Source organism: Anoplopoma fimbria, chromosome 14 (genome assembly GCF_027596085.1).
Source record: "Anoplopoma fimbria isolate UVic2021 breed Golden Eagle Sablefish chromosome 14, Afim_UVic_2022, whole genome shotgun sequence".
NCBI classification, from domain to species: Eukaryota; Metazoa; Chordata; class Actinopteri; order Perciformes; family Anoplopomatidae; genus Anoplopoma; species Anoplopoma fimbria.
Window position 1 is genome coordinate 18,464,421 of NC_072462.1, and position 24,061 is coordinate 18,488,481.

General features: G+C 40.2%; 1 protein-coding gene across 1 annotated transcript in view; it reads left to right on the top strand.

Annotated features, from left to right (window-relative positions):
* trabd2a (TraB domain containing 2A) overlaps positions 1-24,061 on the top strand; it is a 53,061-nt gene that overhangs the window by 2,794 nt on the left and 26,206 nt on the right. The window contains exons 3-4 of the mRNA XM_054613069.1: positions 22,824-22,970; positions 23,455-23,629. Coding sequence (XP_054469044.1) covers positions 22,824-22,970; positions 23,455-23,629 — 322 coding nt within the window. The remainder of the gene's footprint in view (positions 1-22,823; positions 22,971-23,454; positions 23,630-24,061) is intronic.

Sequence of the window (24,061 nt, forward strand, 5' to 3'; positions counted from 1 at the left end):
TAGCATCTATGTGAGATTCATCCTTCTTTTAAAAATACTTTCTGAAAGAATTTTGAACAACAACTTTTGATGTTGGTGGGTGGGGAGGATATTCCAGGCAGAAGAAGCTCAACAAAGAACAGTTCAAATTATGTGACTTGTTTGTGGACATAAAACCACCAAATGACCAGTGCACACTTGAAGTGCAATATACCTATGACACGAACCAGTTTTTTTACAAAAGAAATGTGGTGCATTTTTCCATAAAGTGGAGCCAAACAACTCCTTTGTGGAATGTGGCAAGATATTTTTTTCAGTTTATAAAACTGCAAAACGCAGTGGGAAAAAAAGAGCACTTCTATCAGATTGGTACCTGGTATTGGCTGATTTTGATCGTTGGAATTGGTAAAGAGGGAGAAGAATATGGATTGGTGTAATCCTATGGTGCATCCAGGGTGTGTTTCAGTTGTCAGGGTTGCTACATTACGCAGCTGGTGGGTCTCACTTTAAAACTGTTTAGATTTGCTTTAATTAACTCAATGCCAAATCTACTCGGCTTCACATTTCCTAAAGTTCACCAGCACTAAGATGTGTTAAACAAATGACCGAACGTATAGCTCCACATTCATTTTATTTTTTACAACAGAGGCCTTTAGTTTTGTCTTTTCCTCCCTATGCCATAGCGTAGTCCAGTGGAGAAAGGTGTGGTGTTAATAATCAGCTGTATAAACATTCAGCCTTGCTCCGCCGCGTTCTTTGTTATTAAAGAAAAATGGATCATAATGACTCAAGTTTGAAATTACCTGAAAAAAAAAAGGAACCTTGTTCCCCAAACCAGCACACTTAAGTCCCCTTGTCTGCCTGTCTGTCTGTGCTCCTCGGTGACCCTTTCAGTATTACAAACATCTCTCAAAGGCAGCAGTCACTATGAAATCATGTTGCGTATTATTGAGGAATTTTTGCTAATGCTGGTCAGGAGCTAAGGGGATTACACTTGACCACTTACCCTAACACCAGGAAGCTTTAAGTGTTGTTATTCTAAAGCAGGCCTTGTTGGCCCTTCAGGCACAAGGTCTCTGCCAAAAACCACCCTGCAGCAGTTTTATTGGCATTCTCTTGAGTCGTAGATGAAGAATGTGTCAATGTTTATGTCATGATAAACACATGGAGTTTGAGCTAACAAGTGCGAGGAGTGAAGATTTTTTCCTCTGACTGTCTGCGATGAGATGATAGAATTTAGCTTGTGATCCTAACACACACACGCACTTCTGCCGAGGAAGCACTTTCACAAGGTTAACAGTGAAGTCATTATTCCTCAGATCCTCTCACACTTGTCTCATTTATGGCAGATCAGATGCAACAATTTCTTGTGTTATTTTAATTCTGTTGAGGTTTTCTGGAAGAGACTTTCTTCTTTCTGTGGTTGTGCAAAAAATGACTGTTCTTTCTAAGAAGCAAAGGCAGGGGATGTTGTTATAGAAAGTGTCTGACTGTGACATTGGAGACCAGGGTTTGCATCACGTTTTCTTTTGTTGGTTTCCATTAAAGCTGGATTCATGTTAATGGTATTCCCAAAATAGGTACTTATGGCACAGGTTGTAATTTGTAGTCCCGTGTCATATTCCACCCATTGATGTAATCCCCATTGTAACTGGTCAGCTTCACTTTGCGGGCTACACACGTAGGCACAAATTGCATCCTGGTAAGTCCCCTTGTCTGCCTGTCTGTCTGTGCTCCTCGGTGACCCTTTCAGTATTACAAACATCTCTCAAAGGCAGCAGTCACTATGAAATCATGTTGTGTATTATTGAGAAATTTTTGCTAATGCTGGTCAGGAGCTAAGGGGATTACACTTGACCACTTACCCTAACACCAGGAAGCTTTAAGTGTTGTTATTCTAAAGCAGGCCTTGTTGGCCCTTCAGGCACAAGGTCTCTGACAAAAACCACCCTGCAGCAGTTTTATTGGCATTCTCTTGAGTCGTAGATGAAGAATGTGACAATGTTTATGTCATGATAAACACATGGAGTTTGAGCTAACAAGTGCGAGGAGTGAAGATTTTTTCCTCTGACTGTCTGCGATGAGATGATAGAATTTAGCTTGTGATCCTAACACACACACGCACTTCTGCCGAGGAAGCACTTTCACAAGGTTAACAGTGAAGTCATTATTCCTCAGATCCTCTCACACTTGTCTCATTTATGGCAGATCAGATGCAACAAAACTTTAATTTTTTCTGGAAGAGACTTTCTTCTTTCTGTGGTTGTGCAAAAAATGACTGTTCTTTCTAAGAAGCAAAGGCAGGGGATGTTGTTATAGAAAGTGTCTGACTGTGACATTGGAGACCAGGGTTTGCATCACGTTTTCTTTTGTTGGTTTCCATTAAAGCTGGATTCATGTTAATGGTATTCCCAAAATAGGTACTTATGGCACAGGTTGTAATTTGTAGTCCCGTGTCATATTCCACCCATTGATGTAATCCCCATTGTAACTGGTCAGCTTCACTTTGCGGGCTACACACGTAGGCACAAATTGCATCCTGGTAACTTTTGCCTTGTCTGGTCACTAAATAGGAGAATATGCCAGTGAAATTGCAGTGCTTATATTAACTAATTTAAATAAAACACAAGCAGCCAAACACAGCTCCCGTAGGCACAATGTGAAGTCTTGAGGAGGCGTAGGTCAGCTATGACATACCTTCAGAGCCTATGCATATAGCAGCCATAGTTACAGCCAGGGTGAACACTAACCTAAGGAGGAGGCCATCATGAATCATTTTCATAATGGTAATATTGGTCTTTTGTAAGACATGTTTAAACAATTGTTTAAACATGGGGACATGTTACTATGGATATCACAGAAAGAAAGTGGGTGGCTGAAATTGGGTTTGTCAACAGGTCTCTGAAGAGAGAGAAACCTCCCATCATCACAGCTTTCATTGAATTATATCCACAAAGGCCTCCAGAGGGCTCAACAATGGATTCTAGTGTCTCAGAAACCACCCCTACCCTGACATTGCACTAGCCCAGCACACAGCTTGGCACTCCATAATTTCCACACTCGGTTTCAATCCAATCAACAGCAGCTTGATGGACGCCTTAACCGGGCTGGCTTGAAGCAGCCCGCTTGATATTTCAGTCAACATTTTCTTTCACAGTTCTCATTTAAATCCTTTTAGCTCAACTCAAGTGTAAGATGTCCGGATAGAGTGTGATGAGTGAGATACACACTTGGTCAAACAATGCTGCCGCCTCAGACGCCATTCTTGACTGAAAATTCTGTTTAATGAGGCTACAACTAGTGAACCATATTTACGGTCTGCAATAGTCTCCGTAATGTTTCACTGGCCATTTACATCTGGCATGAAACAGACTTCAGAGGAAAGTGGAAGGCAAATGGAAAATTGAATATTCCATGTATTGAAATTGGGAAAATGTCTCTCCTTGCCTTCTTCTGTTAAAGCCTGTGTACAGCCGATTGGATGAATGGTCTTTGTGTATGATTTCCACAGCGGAGAATCGTGGTGGCTGTTCTGGAGTCATATGGCAATCTAGTTTAGAAGACGTTTGAGGTGACAATAGGCCTCACATTACCTCTATAGCACAGTTTGTATAGTTGTTCATGATGTTTAGGAGTTTGATAATGACACCATCATCTGCTGACTTGGCTCTTGGGTAGGATATTTTTGATCATACAGAGGCATTTGAGATATTGGTCAGCAGAGTTGAGCCTTTTGCTTGTTAATATAAACCTAAAATTCTGTCTCAGTTATAGGCTGTAAGATAGCTTAATGCGTTTAAAAAATAGGGTGCTGTTTTTTCATCTTTCAAGTGATGTGTCCATTTTTGCCTGCCACTATAAATTAAGCCCATTGAGCTCATTATTTTGTAAACCACAATGAATTATACTTTCTAAACTCAGATCCCTAATCTGGCTAAGCATGACTGCTCTTATTCTTGCACGGTGCCCCTCGTCTTTTGAAGAGCAGGCTCAGCCTTGCCCATTACACTAAGTGAGCTTGTTGAGGACAACAATGGCCGTATGAAGGCCGGCTTTCTCTGTCACTGTTGTTGGAAACCCGCGGGACATTCCACACCTCAGTGGAGCAGACCTGCTAATGAAAGTGTTGTTTCTTTCCTCTCATCACTGGGAGTAATGGTGCATGGAGAGGTGATGAATGCAGGTCTCAGTGTACGTCTATGAGAACAGGGAAGGAATGTTTGAAGCCCATTTGGTTCATTCATGACGAGGAGTTACTGGAACAGGGAGAGTTGAGATGTGGACTGAGATCAGTAGAAGAGCCATTAAGGAAGGAAGGCGTGACTCCGTCTACATTACAGGTATCATGACGTTACCTTTGTTTGACAGCCTTGTAACTTCAGTTGTGATGTTTCCTTTGCACTTCAACTACATGTCTCTGGATTTGCTGGGCTTCAAGGGGCAAGGTCTGATGTAATCCAAACAAAACCAACATCTTGAACCTTCTATTAACCCAGTCATATCTTCCCGCCTGTCTGTAATTAAGACATTTCCTTACCCAGTTTCAGAGAAAAGGCTCCTCTTTAAATGTGGCTTTAACAAACACATCGAGCCTATATCAAACTTTTACATCTGATATTGCCATTGTCCTCCACACAGTGAGATGAAGTATGTTAACAATTTCAGCAAGAGGCAGAGCTCTCTTGGTAAGTGGATATAAACTTTAAATCGAATAAATCAAAGTACGGTTTGTTTTTGATTCAGCAGATTTGTGGGAAAATGTCTAGTCCCATACATCAGGTCTGAGAGGTCACATGAGAGCAGACGGTTCACTCTGTACCAAACTCATTGGACAGGAAAGACGATGTCACAAAGTGTGAGCATCCCAAAACTCCCACACCCTGAGCAGTCTGGATGGCTAAGACTCCTAAGTGTTTGGTTTATACAAACATGCTTGACTTTCTGGACAGTACAATGGCTGTCCTTATTTTCCAGCCCGGCAAGGGCAGTGCTTTGGCCAAGCTACCCTTGAGGAAAATCTGTCTCAATAGCCTCTGTAATAAGATCAGACGGCAAAATGAGAATGATGATTATAATGATGATGAGTAGGAGTGGGAAGTTTTGGGAATCCTACGATTTGAGTCGATTCAAATTCCTGGTGTCACAATTACATCCAGAAGTGATTTTATATTTAAAAACCTCATTCTCAATTGAATAAATAGAAAGAGGTGCACTATTTTTCAGGCTCTCAATACATCCACAAAATGCACAGCTGATTATAAGGTTATTTCATTCCAAATGCACCCCTCCACTTGCACTCTGTACATCATCCTGGTACTGTGCATAATAAGTGGGCGTAGTTGTCGTGACGTCACCCATTGATTTGTTGACTGCCGTTTTGATGCCTTGAGTTCAGCATTTTGGCCGTTGCCATCTTGGATTTTAGCGACAAATGAACAGAAGTTACCATATTTTGACTGCGGTCGATTGACGTAGAGATGTCGCATATGGCTCTGGTAGTGGTAGCGACCTGTCGATCACAGTAAGCCCGCCTTTAAGCATACTACGCTTTATGGTGTATTTTACTAAAATTATAGCATTAATTGAGTAGAGAGCAGTAGAGAATGCAAGCTTTAGGTCATTTCACCATTGGTTTCCACCTGTGCTTTTTCACAAGTTTATTAACAGCATGCATTTGTAAAACCATTTCTCAATCACAGACTCAACCCCTAATCATGAGTGTGTGTGCATGTATGCATGCATGTGCATGTATGGTGATTGAAAATAACAACAACAACAACTTTTATCTTTGGACGATTCTTAAAGAAGTGATTCGATATTTTGGGAATGTCTCCACTTAACTTAACACGCTTCAACAAAACAAGATATAACGTGTTGATTAGCAAGCTTTTAGCAGTTCTTCTGGGTGGTTAAGTCTCCTAGTTTTACCTTCAACTTTACCATTCAGCTGTACAGTAAGATTGATATCAATCTTTTTATCTAATCCTTGGCAAAAGAGCAAATGAGTGTGTTAGTGTGTAAGGGAGAAAGAGAGAGAGAAGCTTGCTGGCGTGATGACAGTATTACACAGCAATACCCTGGCAGCAAATCTGATTAAATCTCATATGTCCCACTGGAAAGAACCAATTGATTCAGGGATCACCAGAGCAGAAGGGCCTGCAGTGATGAAATGTATACATGTGCTCACATGGGTAGACAAAAAATGCAATAAATCTTAACCTAGGCTTGAATATATTAAGTTCATTAAGGTATGTTTTGGCTTAAAGAATATTCATTTGTTATTTAGACAAATGATGAATTATGTGGACATTTTAAAATAACCAATGAAGTTATTCCAAGTAAATGTCATCATATGAGATATTTATAGGAAACACATGCAATGTAATTTCTTAAAACCAGAAAAAGAGTAGATTTTTGTGCAGTAACTCAGATTAAAGTGAAAGATGTTGTCCTGTAACATAAATACACCTGCTAAGATGCTTACTTTTTTCACATTTATACTCAATTATATTGCAGGAAGCAATTTGTTTCACAAGTTGTTTATTTTTTTCCTTTGTTCACTCTACTCTGATCAAAGGGAGTACACTTTCCATGCTCAGTTACAGTGGGTTGTGTGTTCGTCCAGTGTGTATTTGATCATATAATTGCTTGTATCCGTTTATTATTGTTTGAGTCTGTGTGTGTTGTGCACATCTGCATTTCTGTGCATTTATGCAAGAGTTCATGTTGGTGTATGAATGAACATTTTTGTGTGTGTGCGTGCATACAGTTCTATGGTTGAATTTCCAACATGTCCTCACAGCTATCTTCAAGTCCCTGGTTTCATGTGGCACTGAGGTGCTTGATTTCTTCCTCACTGTTGACCAAACAGTCCCATATTAGATTTCTGACATTATCTGTCCATCTGTCTGGATACACGACACCGGAGACAAAAGACGCTGAGTTCATCTCACTTTCAAAACCCCATTTTCCCAAAAAGCTTAACAGACAGAGATTGAAGCACAGGGTCTGTCAACAAGTGATCACGAGGACAATTGATTGAACAAAAAAAAGCCTTAAAGGTCATTAGTGTAATTTGTTTGCTGCATGGACTATTGATAGAGATAACCCCACGAGTTTGTATTGATTATAAGATGGTTTGAAACAGCATTAGGAGCATTTTTAGGAGAGGGTATGTTCGTTTTCCAGAAAACACTTTCCACAAAATCACGAGTAAATCCCACCTCTTTGCTGCTGTCATATCAAAGTAGAATAATTTCACAAATTAGATTTTCCATTCCTGTGCATGTCCACCCATTTGCAACGTTTTGTTTTTCAAGTTTATTTGATTGAAAGTGGATAGGAGGCAGCTGGATGGTGCAAACTGTGTGCCAAGAAAAAGATTGTAGAACCTTGAAAGTCTATACAGTAATGCACTCCAGTGGAGGAGAGTCCGACTTCTGGAGACTGCTGCAGGCTTTTCCTGGTTGTGTAACGCAGGCTTCTGCAGCTCGAATGGAGTTTTAATAGCTTGTCTCTCTGACTTAACACCAGGTCAGAAAAATGATCGTGCTATGAAAAACTTCATAGCACGATCATTGGACTGCACCCTTGCTATTGTTTGATACCTCAAAAATTCAAGTGCTTGTTACTTTATCCTTATCATCATGAATGACCTGCACTTTTCAAAGACATATTGAGGCCTTCACATCCAACTGGCAGTAAATGATATACCTTGCTGGTAATGCTTTAGTTGACCAAGTAGATCCAAGGCAACACTCAAGTATAACACGGTTCATTAATTAATTAATTAATTAATCAATGACTAGTTCCACTCCAAAGATTAATGTGTAATAACTCAAATTAAACAAATCAAAGATAACTCTGATGTATTTACAGTTGAAATAACAAATATCACTGCCACTGCTTTGTTTTTGCCGGTAGTTTTCCATTCACTGTTTGTGAATGGAAAGCTTGCAAAGAGCAAGCCGCCCACAGAGAAGCACTGAAACACATTTGTGATTCTGCCTCCTCCACCTTAATTTAAGTAAGAAAAGCTCAGCATCAACAAATGTACTTAACACTCACTAACAGCAACCTCCTCACATTAAAAGATAATGTAAGTTATACGTAACAGCAATTACAGTCATTAATATGCTAATTTCAATTTGTTTGGCGGCCATCACTCCTTCTTTTGTTGTGTAAGTTACATTTTTGCTGTCCTGAATGTGGCCGGGGCCCCCAGGGTCATTGTTATGACTAAGCCATGAGCACTGAATCAGCACAGAATTAGCATGTGACTGATAAAAATTAAGGAATTCTATATATGCTCTATTTGGGGAATAAAGTAAATTAAGGAATTCTATATATGCTCTATTTGGGGAATAAAGTAAATTATATCAATACATGTTTAATACAACTTAAATTTGCATAATGTAAACTACAGTATCAAAATACTTGAATTCTGAAAAAAACAAGACTATTTCACGTTTGCAGATGTCTTCTGTTACATCCAAACACAGCCGATAGCAGTTAATCCTTCATTGAAAACATTCACAAAGCACCATGTGTGGAGTTTCCATTGTTTTAACACAGAGGTAACAACTTACAATGACTGAAGACATTTACTTTTCCCCATAAATCATACAAAATCCATATTTTTATTTGCAGGCTGGACATTGATTCATCCCTTTCCCGGGCTTTACACTTTCACTTGTTAATTAAACTTGTAAAATAGCATTAGCATTTACTTGACTAATGGCTGTCAGTAGCATTTGCTATTAACACTTACTCTTGTCACTTATTTAGTTTTGCCATTAAAGAGTCATAAGCTGGTATTGTTTTGTTTGGATACTGTATCAGTTGCAGTAGCATTAGCACAAAATTTCCATACTGCCACATAGTGTGAAAGTGTTAAGGGCAACCAAAACTTCAACACCACACTTCAATTTTTCCTGTAACAATAGATTCGGCTGTAATGTTTGTGTGGTATTGGTTACGTTGTATTAAAACAATGTTAAATGTGAACAGCGGGTCCAGGGCTACATGCTAACAGAATAAGGTGGTCCCAGACATGAGAGCTCTCAGATAAGATGGGAATCATTATCTTCTCTACAGAACATGTGGATCAGAAGGAAAAAGCTTAATGCTGGTGTTTACGGTCTAATAATATTCAATTATTCAGATGACTGTGATGCTAAAACCTCCGAACAGTTATGCGGTAACCAACCTAAACTTACTTTCACATACATAACTTTTAACTCCATTAATGAAAATGACACACCTGAAACCATCAGCTGTTTTTAGAGTCACTTTCATATTCAAAATTAACTTTGTTTCTGTAGCCTATCATTGTTTCTATGCTCAAATTAAAACACAAATAAATTAAAGACAAATACGCTTTTTTAAGATAGGGGTTTAGTTAGTTTCATATGAGAGTTTACCTCCCACAGTTTAACATGAAGTCTTATAAATTGCCACTGATATACTTATGCTTTCTCTGTACTGGCCAGGTTTGTGGCTGGTGTGCATTAAATCAGTGCCTGTAGAAATGAGCCAAACCTGGCTGGACTTCAGCCGAGCAATACGAGGCCAAAGCTGTCACAAGCTGCAACACAGAGGATTAATAGTTTCTGCTTTCTCACAGAGTGTCACCTGGAACCTGTGGAAAGGTTTTGTGCAGCAGCCACTTGATTCAGGATTACATTAATTTGTTTTTTTTGTGACTGCATAAAAAGGGAGAAAGGATTCATTATTCTACTATTTGCTTTGAGGCAGCCTTCTGAAAAGAAATGTTGAAACCTCAGACTCTTTGGGTGGTTATTTTTCAGAGTTTACCCAATAGTGCTTTTACTAACTAAACCTAAAACCAAGTGATACAAATGAGTAGTTACTGTAGTGATTCCACATGAATATACAGATGCTGATAAAACACTTTTAAGCATACAATATTTGAACTACAGTCAGAAGGACCACATAGTTTCTGAGCTGCCATCAATCCACTTGTGTCTTTCTGGCTCCAGTCTACATTTTTAGTGGCTTTAGTGGAATTTCACAGGTGAGCACCACACATGAGGGTTTAGTGAGACTTTGCTGTTCCCCAAAGAATTTTTGACCAGACTTTAGACCCAGACAAGCAAATATCACACACGTACTGGGAGTAAGATGAAGGAGAGTCTTTCACAGCTGAGTTTTTCAACCAGCACTGCCAAGTTGCTCTCTGACATGCATGTGATTGCTCATCTGTAACTTGTCAAGTTAGTGTTCTTAGTGTTAGTGTTTCGAAATGTACAGGTTTGTGTGCTTGTAGGATAATTCACTGGATAGTAGTTTCAACAATTTGGCTGAAAGGTCAAATGTAATGTGCTGCAGTGGCAAATGGTAATTATTCACACCGTGAATCACATTGAGCTCCAACCAATCATAACTTTCATTGGTGTTATGCAAAGGTGATCAGCCAGAAAGGAACATAGGCAGATGTCCAGCATCAGGAATATCAACAACCATGAAGCCCAAAGCATATGGGAGCACATTCTAGCTGTTGTCAATCTATATTCCTGAATAGTCCTGAATGTAGAATTTGTTTTTGAGTTGTCCTGCTTCATGCTCAATATTGTTCCAGACGCTCCATGTACCATTATTTGCCACCTTGCAAAACAGCAGTGGAGATTTTGATATCACATGATCTACACATAGTTCCCTTCCAGCATGTAAAAGAAACTGTTGAAAATAGTGTTGCCAACTCAAACGGCCTGTAGCTGTAGCTTCTAGATAAGATCATTTCAGTGGAATACATTTCCCTTTGATTGATAGTTTTTTGCGTCTTGTATGACAGATATTGGTCTGAACATAACTGGAAATGTGATGGTCCACTGCTCTGACTTCTTTTGCACCCGTAAAGGAGAGAAAAGGGAGTGATGATGATAAACTAGCAGTGTGTGGTTGTGTGTTTATCAAAGAAGTTTCCTATGAAGCAAGTAGCAGATAATGTTTCTGACTTCTAATGGTGAGATGGTGTATTTTACTAAAATTATACCATTAATCAAGTAGAGAGCAGTAGAGAATGCAAGTTTTAGGTAATTTCACCATTGGTTTCACTCTTCTGACGCTGAGGTTTCCACCTGTGGTCATTTTTTAAACTATTTTTCACAAGTTTATTAACAACATGCATTTGTAAAACCATTTGTCATTCACAGACTTAACCCCTAATGATGAGTGTGTGTGCATGTATGCATGCATGTGCATGTATGGTGATTGAAAATAACAACAACAACTTTTATCTTTGGACGATTAGGACGATTCTTAAAGAAGTGATTCAATATTTTGGGAATGTTTGTCGTGCCTGCACAGTAAATATTTAGCTACTGCTAGCCTCCACTTAACTTAACACGCTTCAACAAAACAATATAACGTGTTGATTGGACGAGCTTTTAGCAGTTCTTCTGGGTGGTTAAGTCTCCTAGTTTTACTTTCACATTTACCATACAGCTATACAGTAAGATTGGTATCATTCTTTTTATCTAATCCTTGGCAAGAGAGAGCAAATGTTTATAATAGATAATGTTTCTGACTTCTAATGGAGACACTACTATTTTTTTCTTATTTTTTTATATTCTTTAGTGTTCTCCACCACTGTATATATGCATACAATTTACTACATGTTCAATTTAAAAACATCAAAGACAGTGTTGGCACCTGATACACACAGACACACGCAAAGAGACACATAATTATGATCACATGGAGGTGTATGTAAGCTATTATACGCACACATGTTTTTAAGTATTTGAGCAGGCATCCACACGTCAGACCAACACGTACATAAACATGTGTATCGGATTCCTCCCACCACCCAGAGTCAGTTCCACGCTGTGGATGAAGGTTTTTCAGGGTTGTTTCTACGCAAAGACTGTTTATGTTTTGGGGGTTTGTCTGAGCTGCGGCTGAGATCATAAAACCTGTGAGAGCTTAACAGCAACGCCACTGTTTGGCCCCCCAGCTCATTTCACCACTCTGTTTCACTCCCTCTCTCTCTGTGTGTGTGTCTTCCCTGTTTCAGTCACTCTACAAAGGTTTAAACAACCTTGTTGTTATTTCCATAGCTTTGGACACCATTCTGGATATGCAAACTTTTAAAACTTTTCTAGCTGAATGGAACTAAGAATGGCAATGTCGGTGTGTCGGTTGGTCAGAAAGAAATATCTAAACTTTTGGATTTGGTACAGAAATTCATGGTCCCCAGAGGATGAAGAATAATGACTAAGGTGATCATCTGTTTCAAGCTCAAAGCACTACTGTGCCTAAAGGCAGCCTCACAGAGTTGCTTGAATGACTTTAAACCCTTAATCTTGTTAATTAACAGATTTTTATATTTGAGTCCTTTAAACTTTAAATCCTTTATGAAGTTTTTGTATCGTTGTGAATGAAATTTCTTTGTGTTTTGGGTGACTGTTGGTTTGACGAGCAATTTGAAGAAATCTCTATGGACAGTAGGAAATTCTAATGTGAATTTAAGAGACTTAGAGATTGATTCATCAGTTAACACTTACTAATTGATTCATGGTCAAATATGATGAAAAAAATGTTACTGAGCTTGTGTCACTATAGCCACACTACAGATACCTGGTTTTGATTCTTAAGAATACTTTGCAGTTACATCCCCAAATCGAGATCCAAAGTCAGATGCAAGCCCCTCTTCGTCCCTGTGTCTCTGGGTGTTCGTCTTCCCCTCATCTCTCCTCCCACAGCACTTCTTCCACTGATCTAAAATGAGTGGAATTCTTTTTTTAGTGTATCCCGTGCCGTTTTTGTAGCTTTGACAGTTGTTATTTTGGTCGCAATCTCACATGACAGGAGCATGTTTATTTGTGTACCATCCTCAGTGAATGAAAAGGGACACTTTTCTGAAAACTGAACTCCCAACACATTTATGATGTTTAGATGATTTTCATATTTTGTTGGCCGTTTATACGTCTGTGGTTCTGAGGCTGCGGGTCGTGGCAGACGTCTGTACAACAACAACCATCTCTCCCTTTCTTCTGTCTCACTCTCTCTGTTCTTCCATCTTTCCACCTATGTCTCTTTATCACTTTCTCTTCTTTCTTCCCTAAAGGCGTTTTTTCTCTATCCTCCCATTGTCTGTCTCTAAGTATTGTTTTCGCCTTGATCAGTCTCTCACCACAATAAACAGATGCATTTCTCAGATGGTTTGGATGCAAAGCCCTATTTTCCATGACATAGACTCATCCTGCATGTGTGAGGTTAAGGATTTGCATTGGTGTTATAGGTCTAGGGTAATGTGCTTTGAGTCAGTGTTTTTGTTTAGAATAAGGGAATTGATGCAAGCTGACGGAACGTGTTTACATGCATATTAATCTGAACGTGCATGGCTGTGTGCTGGTGTGTGTGTGTGTGTGTGTGTGTGTGTGTGTGTGTGTGTGTGTGTGTGTGTGTGTGGCTCGTTCCATGTGGTTTGCCAGCGGTGCTTTGGTGCTGAGTCTGGAACAGTGGTTTAAGAAATTGCAGCGCTGTGTGGGTTTTTGATTCCTGCTGTCTCTCTCTATCTGACTTCTGCAGAGTCAAAAGTTGCAGATTTATTTCTGGCACTGCTGTCTGCTGTGTTTGTTGTCCAGTTGCTGGACAACAAACACAGCAGACTCCAACCATCGTCTTGCGCGGTTGGAGATCTGGTGTCTTTAAGCCCAAATGCAGAGTTACGTAAAGGAGCTGTATCAACTAGACTAAAAAAATCAAAAAATCTGAGACAAAGCAATTAAAGACATGAAATGTTAATCCAATAGATATTATTTAATAATAAGACACATATGTAAATAAAACAATGTTTTAATTCCTAAAAGTAAACCCCTTCAAACTTCAAAACTGTCAATGTCCTGTGAAAACCATGTGGCTCCAAAATCTTAACTTTTATAAGATGAACAAACAGCCCTGTTCTACCTCACACAGGCTCCGCCCTCCACTAAATGCCATAGGTAATACTCTCCTCCAATCACAAGTATGCATTTTCCCACAGAAAATTTGCATAACCATAGCCGGCCAATCACGATGTTTGCAGGGCTTTTATTTTGAAGACAATGGCCTTTGCTGTATGCCTTATGTATGTGCAAACCGGTCTGTTGGAGCAAATATTAAATATTTGAAAGCTATAGAAAAATTAACAAGTAGGGAAATAAGAAAAATTACAAGAAAGTATTAGGACCACTGCTAGGGAACAAGCTGAGTTGTGGAGAATAAAGTTGGAATATTTTTTTGAAAAAAATAATTTGACTTTATTTTTGACATCTTGGAGGTTCTGATATTTTGTCATAGAAAATAACAACGTAATAAAATGAAAAATACAATGCGTTTAAGTTACTTGTACCACTCTGAGTTAATCCAACGGTGCTGGTTGCTAATTCAAATATTATCACAACAGAAAAGAGGTCAAACTGTCTGACCTTAGCAGAAGCTATGTGTACCTGTGCTGTCCTGAAATATGAAGCATGCTTATAGTACTCCCAAAAGTAATAAATACCTGGTTCAGTTTCATTGCTGGAGATTGACAGCTGGCCTCAAACTATACACTTTGTGTGCCATACAAAGAAAAAAACTGATGTGTCCACAAACTGAAACAATAGATTAACAATACAGTAAGATTATTTTTGTACAGATATTAATGTGCTCCTCTATTGACATGCACAGAACATAAAAATAAAGAGACACTGAAGAGCAGTTTGCAGGTGATGATGAATCTTTTGGGCTGTCACCGGTTGCAACGTGGCAATTCTTTTCCTCCGTGAATTTCGGATAATCTTGATCTTGTTTACTCCTCTCTCCCTGTTTGCGTGATAACACAACACACAATGTGAATATGTGGATGGGCAGTGTGTATCCACTCTAAGTGCTCGCAGCTGCATTGGTTTGAATCTTGGCATGAAACTGTGTTGTTCTTGACTCGTGCCGTCCTGAAGATTAACAGCGTTCCTTCAGTCGACGGACAAGTCATAGAGATTGATGGTTGTTTTCCTTGTGGCTCACTGTGTTTTCAAGACCCTCGTGTTGTTTCTTAGTGGACTGATGGACTGAGTGGCTGGCTGGCTGCTCTGTGGGGTTTTGTAAGTGTGTGTGTGTGTGTGTGTGTGTGTGTGTGTGTGTGTGTGTGTGTGTGTGTCTATGTATAGGAGAGAGAAAGGAAGAGTGACATACAGAAAGACAGAGACTGTGAACGGTGTGTGGTTGCCAAGGTTTACAACGCTGTATGTTGTCAGGCTTAAAACCTTTTTTCTTAAATTGATAATCAAATTGAGTGATTGACAGTAGGGTCAGAAACATTTATATTGATTACATTATATTAATTACGGATTCATCTATCAGTAACTTTACTTTGATTTATTGTTCAGGCTATAAAATGTCCAGCAGCTCAAAGATGTGACATGTTGGAATTTACAAGACATGCAATTTACAATGATTTAAAACAGCCAATTTGCACATTTAAGGAAGTTGGAACCACCAAATATTTAGCATATTTTCCTCAGTCATTGAACCGTTTATTTCAATCGTCAAATGTCGTATCATAATAGATGTGTACACATGTAGTGTTTGCATGTTTGTGTCTAAGGATTTGTTGGTTTGGACTCATCAACAGCTTGTTTAGGGTGTAGTGAAGCAGGTTAGAGTAGAGGGTATGAGAAGTTGACATTTCAATCACCACAATCCCCAGTACACACACACACAAACACACACACACACACACACACACACACACACACACACACACACACACACACACACACACACACACACACACACAGACAACACACACACACACACACACACACACACACACACACACACACACACACACACACACACACACACACACACACAGACACAGACGAACACAGAACTCCAGCCATTTGGTTTGAGGCTGATTCTCTGTGACAGCCTAAATATTTGGCTGCGTCCGGGCACCAAGGTAAATGCAACCCACAATGTTTTTACAGAGGGGGAGAGAGAGAGAGAGAGAGAGAGAGAGAGGAGAGGAGAGGAGGGAGAGAAAGGAGAGAGAGAGAGAGAGAGAGGGGGGGAGGGAGGTTTTGGACAGAGATAAAGAGGGAGAAACAGAGGGAACACACAGAAAGAAAGAGAAGAACTGTTCACCGCTACATTTACATGTGGTTTGTGAGCTGGCCATTAGTGTGATCTACGGGGATCACATGTAACAGACCTCCTCCCATATTTATAGGCACTATACACTGTAATATTTGTAAGCAGATATAAAGTATTTATTAATGTATTTGCCATCATTTAGCCTGGTTCATAAACGGATAACGATTGAAAGTAAATTACAGTTGTAAAGATAGAAAATATGTTTTCAGATAAGAGGAGAAGTTCTAATTGTTGACAAATACTGTACAGTAATAAACACTGATATATCTCTATAGATGCGTACATGACATTATTTATTATCATATACGTAATGAATGATGCCTAATTATTAAATGTTAGTGCCAATAAATGCTAGACTAAAGAAAGGTGTTACCCCATTGGTGGACTGTTGAAAATGAATGAAATGCAGACATGGTGTAACAAAGCATGCACTTAGACTTTAGCACTGCACACATGAAACAATATATCATCTGACAATTTCATGGCATGGGTGCTACAATCATTTCCCACCCTGTCAGACCTTCTGGAAAAAATGTTACTTATTGCAAATTGATTATCTTTTGGTTTCGGTCTGTTGATCGGCTGAAACAAGACGTCATCGTGGGCCCTGGGATGGTTGACACCCTTTTTACGATTTATAGATTAAAAGATAAATTGACTTATCAGAAACACAATTGACTAAATTATCAGTTCAGAAAATCATTAGTTGCAACCATTGCAGATCTAAAAATACATTGTCCATATGAGAATAAACCCTTCTTTGATTTATCCCATACAGAGAAATCCGTTTTTCATGCACATTTAGGAAGAAGCTTTTATGTGTGCACACTGACCTCAGCTCTCTGGCTCTGTGAGAGAGCTGCTCATGTCAGCATTCATTGATTGAACTATTCAAGATCAAAAGCAATAGGATATATCAATTATACCGGAGGGTGGATTTTCCTTTCAAAAAGAGGGGGGAAACAATTTTCGTTCATCATTATTGTCAAAGATCTAGGACGGGGGATTTTTCTCTGTGTGGCTTGGCAATGAAATCATCAATTTTTTTGGTCTTTTAGCTCCATCCTCTCTTTTTCTCTCCTGTGTAGGAAATCCAGGCCCCATATTTCCTTTCTTTTGTCTCATATTTGAGAATGGAATAAAGCTATCTTCAAATGTCTGCTTTGATCCCTGCAGAGGCTGCGGTAATCCACGATGACGAAGCATTTAAACACACACACATGCCCATGTACACATGGACGGACACATACATGTACATACAAATACACAGAGAAAAGCCCTAATCTTGCACAGGTGCATACACACTTACATGCACGAAAACACTCACACACACATGCAGCGAGGAGGCCGTGAGTGACCTGAGGAATGCAGGGGTTAAATCTTTAAAGACCTGGCTGATAGAGGGGATGTTTAGGATCAAAGGAGAGAGAAAGGGAGGGAGAGATGGATGGAAGGAGGCATATGAGGAGAGGGAGGGAGGGAATGTAAAGGATCAAAGAGGAGAGGAAGGGAGAAATTAAATGATGGGAGGATGAATGAAGGAGAGAGTAAGAAGGTGGGAGAAAAGTAACAGAAAATGTGCTCGAGGGGAAGATGGAAGGACTGAAGGGGAGAGAGGGGAGATTGGGGAGGAAAAAGATGTATATGAGGATGGATAGAGGGCATAAAACAATACAGATAACTCAAACTGACAGGTGTGTGGGTTTAAATGGTGGGGTTTCAGCCAGAAAGTGAAAGCTCTCTTGTGCAGCGGTGAAAGATTTATGCATGTGCAGATGTGTGTGTGTGTGTGTGTGTGTGTGTGTGTGTGTGTGTGTGTGTGTGTGTGTGTGTGTGTGTGTGTGTGTGTGTGTGTGTGTGTGTGGTGTGTGAATGGGGAATCTCAGTGAATACCTGTTGAATGAGTCTGTGACCATTTGTTGCAGCTGCAGTACCCATTAGCTACTTCATAATTTCTTTATAAACGTGGACACATTTGAAAATACATTTCTTTTTAACTTTTTTATCCCCAAGTCCTTAATAAGCAACATTTTCCACCACCCAAAATATGTTTTTGGGAGAATTTAAGAAAAGAACAAAGAGTCCTTCTAGTCGTCAGTTATGTGAGGGTAATACTCCACCAGAAATGTCTTTTGAATTACACATTGTCACCACTTGTAGGCTTTAAAGGTGACTGGAAAATGTTTGAGCTCACTTTTTTTCAGACGGTGGCTGCTGTAGTCGGCGACACAAAGTTACAATTGTTTCCAATTCTGACCCAATGGCATGGCAAAACTTTGCAAATGTATAAAAATGTCAATAATGTTTTTGCAAATTCGTATTGAATGCAAGATTTTTTATCTTATTTATTGATTTGATAGTTTTTTAGATTTTGATCAGAATTTTGCCAATTTTTGCCTGTTTGTATTTGGCAAACTGATTGTGTTTAGACAACATCATCCATTTGTGACCTTTGCAAACTTAAGAAACTAGAAAGAATGTAAGTGACCTATGCCTCTTCATATATTTGGTCCCATGCCGTTTGTTACAATCAGCCCTGGAATCTGCTGCTAAAATCCGTCCCTAAACCCCACCTTGTCTGGAAGATGAAATAAAGTACAAGTTACCTCCCGCAGTTAAAAAAAACACTGTTAATAACCAGGTGTTGGTGTGTACATGTGGGACTTCCTGAGGACTTTAGTTCAGAGTCTGTGTAAAACACACTGGCAGTGCTGCTGTGCTCCTGATAGGTCTTGTTTTCAGGCCGACTGCTCCGACTAACATTTCACTGATAACATCACTCATAAGTAACTTAGAATCCCTATCTCTGTCTATTTCTGTCTGCTTTCGTGCTTTCCTCCTCTGAGATTTCACTGATAACATCAGCACTGAGGGTCCATTTCTCTCATTATCTGTCTCTTTCTTTCTGTCCGAGTTGTATTACTCTGATACCATCAGGGAGTCAGCAGGAAACAGAGGAGCTGTTGGAAGTCTTCATTTATATTTGGGAGATGGCCAGAGCTGCAAGTGCTATATATGTGTGTGTGTGTGTGTGTGTGTGTGTGTGTGTGTGTGTGTGTGTGTGTGTGTGTGTGTGTGTGTGTGTGTGTGTGTGTGTGTGTGTGTGTGTGTGTGTGTGTGTGTGTGGCTCTCTGAGGACATGGTTTGTCAACACAGTGTGGACAGGCTACTTTGTAAACTCTTGTTTTATCCCAAATACATGCTTTTCTGCTCGCACACACAAACACGCACACAATCAGTCAGAGAAACAAGAAAACAGTACACCAATAGAACGATAGCTGCATGCAGGCACACACATGCTTCTCTTTAGTTTCTTATCAAATTAAATTGGAAAAATAAGTTACTGAAACATTCTCCAACTCCTCTGCCAGCACTTACAATCAGAATAACATCAATAAGCCAGCGGCTTTACCATACAAGGAGTTTATCTCTGTGTTTATAGGCTGCTAACAGCGCACCAGATTCATACAGTGACAGGACCTCATGTACAGTTTACATACGCTACACGTTTATATACAGACACAATGTGTTGCTGACACATTGAGATTAAATACCTCGGGTTATCTTATCTTCATTTGTTATGTTTACGCTGAATAGGGCGGCAGTGTTAAAATATACTGGGGATGGAACACAAGTAGCATGAAAGCAGACTGTTGTGCCGTCACCCTGTCCTGCTGTTAAAAGTGGGATTTTCTGCTCGATAGTGCTGCCTGTGTTAAAGCAAACTAAATGGAATGAATTACAACTAAACCAAACAGTAAAGAGTACACATTTTAAACCTTAAACTTCATCCTCAAATTCAAAACTATGTTGCCAAATAAAAAAGATTTCAGCTGATTTATGGTGCCTCCCTTGTATGTAACGGGTGATGCCCCAGATTTGTTACCATGGAATTGAAGATTTTCAGACTGCTTGATATCAGCTTGATAGTAGCCCAATGACGTGAACATTTGTGAGATATCAGTGGAATAGATAAATTAATTAAAATTTTCCATTGTGCTTTCATTGTCCAAAGACTATGAAATCTGAATTTGCTAAGCTGCATCACTGCTGCAGTTGTATGGTGCAGGTGCTTGTGTTAAGTGTGTAGTCTGCTTTTGCGGAAACGTGATGATAGGTTGGGAAAATGTATATTGCTGTTCTCAACAGGCTATTGATTTTTGGAAGGTGATAAACTATTTCCTAAATGCAATTCATGCATCCTCCCCTCAAAGCTATCCACCAAAGCATGCGCCCTACTTTCTTTGGAAATCTCAAACGAAGCCATCACACTGCCGAGCTAGAGCAGCAAAAGTTTTTTCAGCCGAGCCGCCGAAACACTCCAAATCTCCACATGTGGGAATCCGACTGTGATGATGTTTGCTCTGGATGCACACACCCACCCCACTCCACCTCAACAAGGGGGTGCATTTCCATGACAAAGGACAATTATTGACTTTCATTGGCTCCGCTTGCTTTGATATCAGCAAGGGGTGTGTCAGTGTGTCTGTGTGTGCGTGCTGGAGGGGGTCAGAGCAGAAGAAGAAACAGGGGGACCTGATGAAAGGAGCCGAGTGGGAAAATGCACCCGCTGACCCGCAGTGCACTAACAGAAGAGGAGGATCACAGTGGAAAGAAAGAAATCATTCATTAAGGGTTTCTTTCTTTCGCTGTGCTCCTGTTTTCTGTTTCCTCACTCACTTTCTCGCATGTGTTTTTTTCCTGTCTATCTCTTTCCATCCCTTAACCTCCCCCTATTTTTTTTAAACTCTCTTTCTTTTTATCCTGCTATGGCTGATCCTACCTCCCTCCCCCTCCCCTCCCTCCCCCTCCCCCTCCTCCCTCACCAGCCATAATTTAAGGGGCTGAAAGGCACGTCGAGCGGAGAAAAGAGGAGAGGAGAGAGCTGAGAAAAAGGGGAGACCTTGCAGATGAGGGCCTTCCTTCACGGACGTGGCACAGATGTGAGGGTGTTTTTTGTGAAATGAGTCGGGGAGGGGCGGCGATAGGCTAATTTGCGTGGCATAAAGACGGGGGGCCCTTTTCATATGCAGAGCGCCACTTTGATGCGCGGCCGATGAAAGCTGGAGGGAGCGCAAGGGGAGACGAGAAGAGAGGGTGACGGAGGGGTTCTTTGTCCCCTGACAAGAAGGCATCTGCTCCAGGCTGCCCTCCTCTCCTCCTCTCCTCTGCTACACGGCGGCTCCCACAATGGGCCGGCCGACAGAGAAAAGTGTCATCAGAGCACCTTAGAAAGCAGAACATGAACAAAAAAAAAAAAACAGCCGCTTGGGGTTGGCCTAAGTTCGGTGTACGGGTATGCATATCAATACAGAGTTCATTTGACAAAGATCTGAGAGTACACGCGCACACACACACAGACAAATTACGTACACACATGCACGCTGAATGGTAAAAACTGCAGCCATACTGTAGACACATTTACATAGTTTCACAGCTGACAAAACACATCTTCACTTTGACTGATTGCTCCCATTGAGAAACAAATAAGCCATACAAACTTTCCTCTTTTATGGGGCTCAAGATCAATGGCTTGCAGGGTGAAAGGTGTGCATGTGTTTGTGTTTGTGTGTGTGTGTGTGTGTGTGTGTGTGTGTGTGTGTGTGTGTGTGTGTGTGTGTGTGTGTGTGTGTGTGTGTGTGTGTGTGTGTGTGTGTGTGTATGGCGGGGGGGGATCAGAGGGAGAGCACGTCAGCACATGCAGGTGAGTGGCGGTGGTTTCTTTGTGGGTCCCTCTCAGTTTTTCTATGTGCAGACCATAGGACCTTCAGAGTGTTTGTGTGTGTGTTCATGTGAATTTGTGTGCATTTATGCATATGTGTGTCCTCGCGGTACTGATCATAGGCGGCAGGCTCACCAGGGACCTCTCACCAAACACTGACTGATTTCACGCTCACACAATAGCTGGGTCTCTGCAGCAGAGCACAGAGGGGTTTGGCAGGGAAAACTCAAACTGTCTACTTTGCTATATAGTTCAGTAAATCTTTAACTACTAAATCAGGTAACCACCTGTTTGGGTTTAAGATCACATCAAGGTTTCTGTAACGCAAGAAGGTGTAACAAAAAGATATGTGTGAGATGCTTGTCTGAAGTATGGCTATGCTAGCTGAGTGGCTCCAGGGATGGCAATGTCAGTTGGCGGCCCACCACTTTACTCCAGACTGAAATATCTCAATAACTATTGGAGGGATTATGATGTTATAAAGACATTCCTGGTACTTAGATGATTAATACAGTGCTGCTAACATGGCTGGAAACTGTTGGTATTGTTTGGATAGGTTTGCATTTGTGATCGACTGTAACAGATGAAACCAATTTCCTACTTCTTGAATTGAAACCTATTTTTATCTGTTTGTTGTCAGTTAATAAAGCAGCTTCCATCCATAATCCCCGTTCAGTGTCGGAAACATGAGCAACATTACTTCCTTGAGTAGTTTTGAACTACTTAAGTAATTTAAAATTCAAGGAAGTTTTTTAACTCAATGAACCTATTCATAATTTTATACGTTTTAGAGGTGAAACAGGTGATCATGAGCAAAGTCGTGCATTATTAATCCCGAATCTTCATTTTTTAACATACATATACGTTTACTTGCTCTTGCTGAATCAATATACAACTATGAGGCCAGAGAGCCTTTGGGGGTTCCATCTGGTTTAAAAAACAAATCGATCAATAACTAAATGCCATTGTCTCATTCTAGGTGATCTTTGCCCTGAACCAGACGTTATTACAGCAGGAGTCTTTAAGGGCAGGAAGCCTACAGGTCCCGTACACCACCGAAGACCTCATCAGACACTACAACTGTGGAGATCTCAACTCCATCATCTTCAATCATGACACCTCACAGGTCAGTTTCATCTTATCTTATTTTATCTTATCTAACATTATCTTATCTTATCTCATGTGATCTTATCTTATGTAGCATTGGACCTTAACTACTTTCAATCTAGTTAATAGGATAAAAGTAATTTTGACCCTTTGACCTTTTTAAGTGTACCAGTGACACGACCCTTGACCTTTTACCTTCACCCCTAACCCTCTGACCAACCTTTCATCCCCCACACCTCCTCCTACACCGTCCCTTCTACCAGCTTCTCTATACTATCGCCAATTTACTCCTTCTGTTCTTTCTCCCATTATTCTTGCCATGTCTTTCTCACTATTATGTTTGCTATTCTTCCTCCAAACAATCCCAGTTCACCTTGGTCAGTTCAAATACACATTTTAATTTGTTTCTAGAATTTCTTTTACTTTTGTGAAAATCTCTGGGAAAGACTTTTCTCTTTTTCACCTTTGTGGCTTGACTGAACCATTACCCCTGCCCCCTCTAGGTCCCTAACTTCAACAATGTGACGCTGCCACCCAGCGAGCAGGTGACCGCTCAGGAAATAGACAGCTACTTTCGACAGGAACTCATCTACAAGAGGAATGAGAGGATGGGGAAGAGGGTCAAGGCACTGCTAGAGGATCACCCTGACAAGAGCTTCTTTTTCGCCTTTGGAGCAGGTTGGTTGTAAACTATTCAGTAGAAATGAATGACATTGGATATAGAAACAAAGTATGATATTTCAGTGATATTAAATGATGATCTCCACAGATGCCAGTGTTTCAGGCTAAAATATCAGACAAAAAGAAGGTATTCTAGGTCTTTATTTAGTCTCCGTGCATCAAAGCACTCAATAAGATTACTTTTATCTCTCCAACAAAACGACTTAAATTCCTCTTTTTGTTAGGAGAGCACTTCTGCAAAGGACAGCTTAACAAACTGAGCAGCTTAACAAACTCATGTAGACAAAGAGAAAACAAGAAAAAAGGGGACATAAATCCTAGCTGATCAGAGAGGTGGAACTCGCTGATTAGCTTTCTCTCTATAATCCGCAAGGCTCCTTTTAGATAAAAAAAAAAGATTGTATTTAATTGTATGTACCTTTAAAAAAT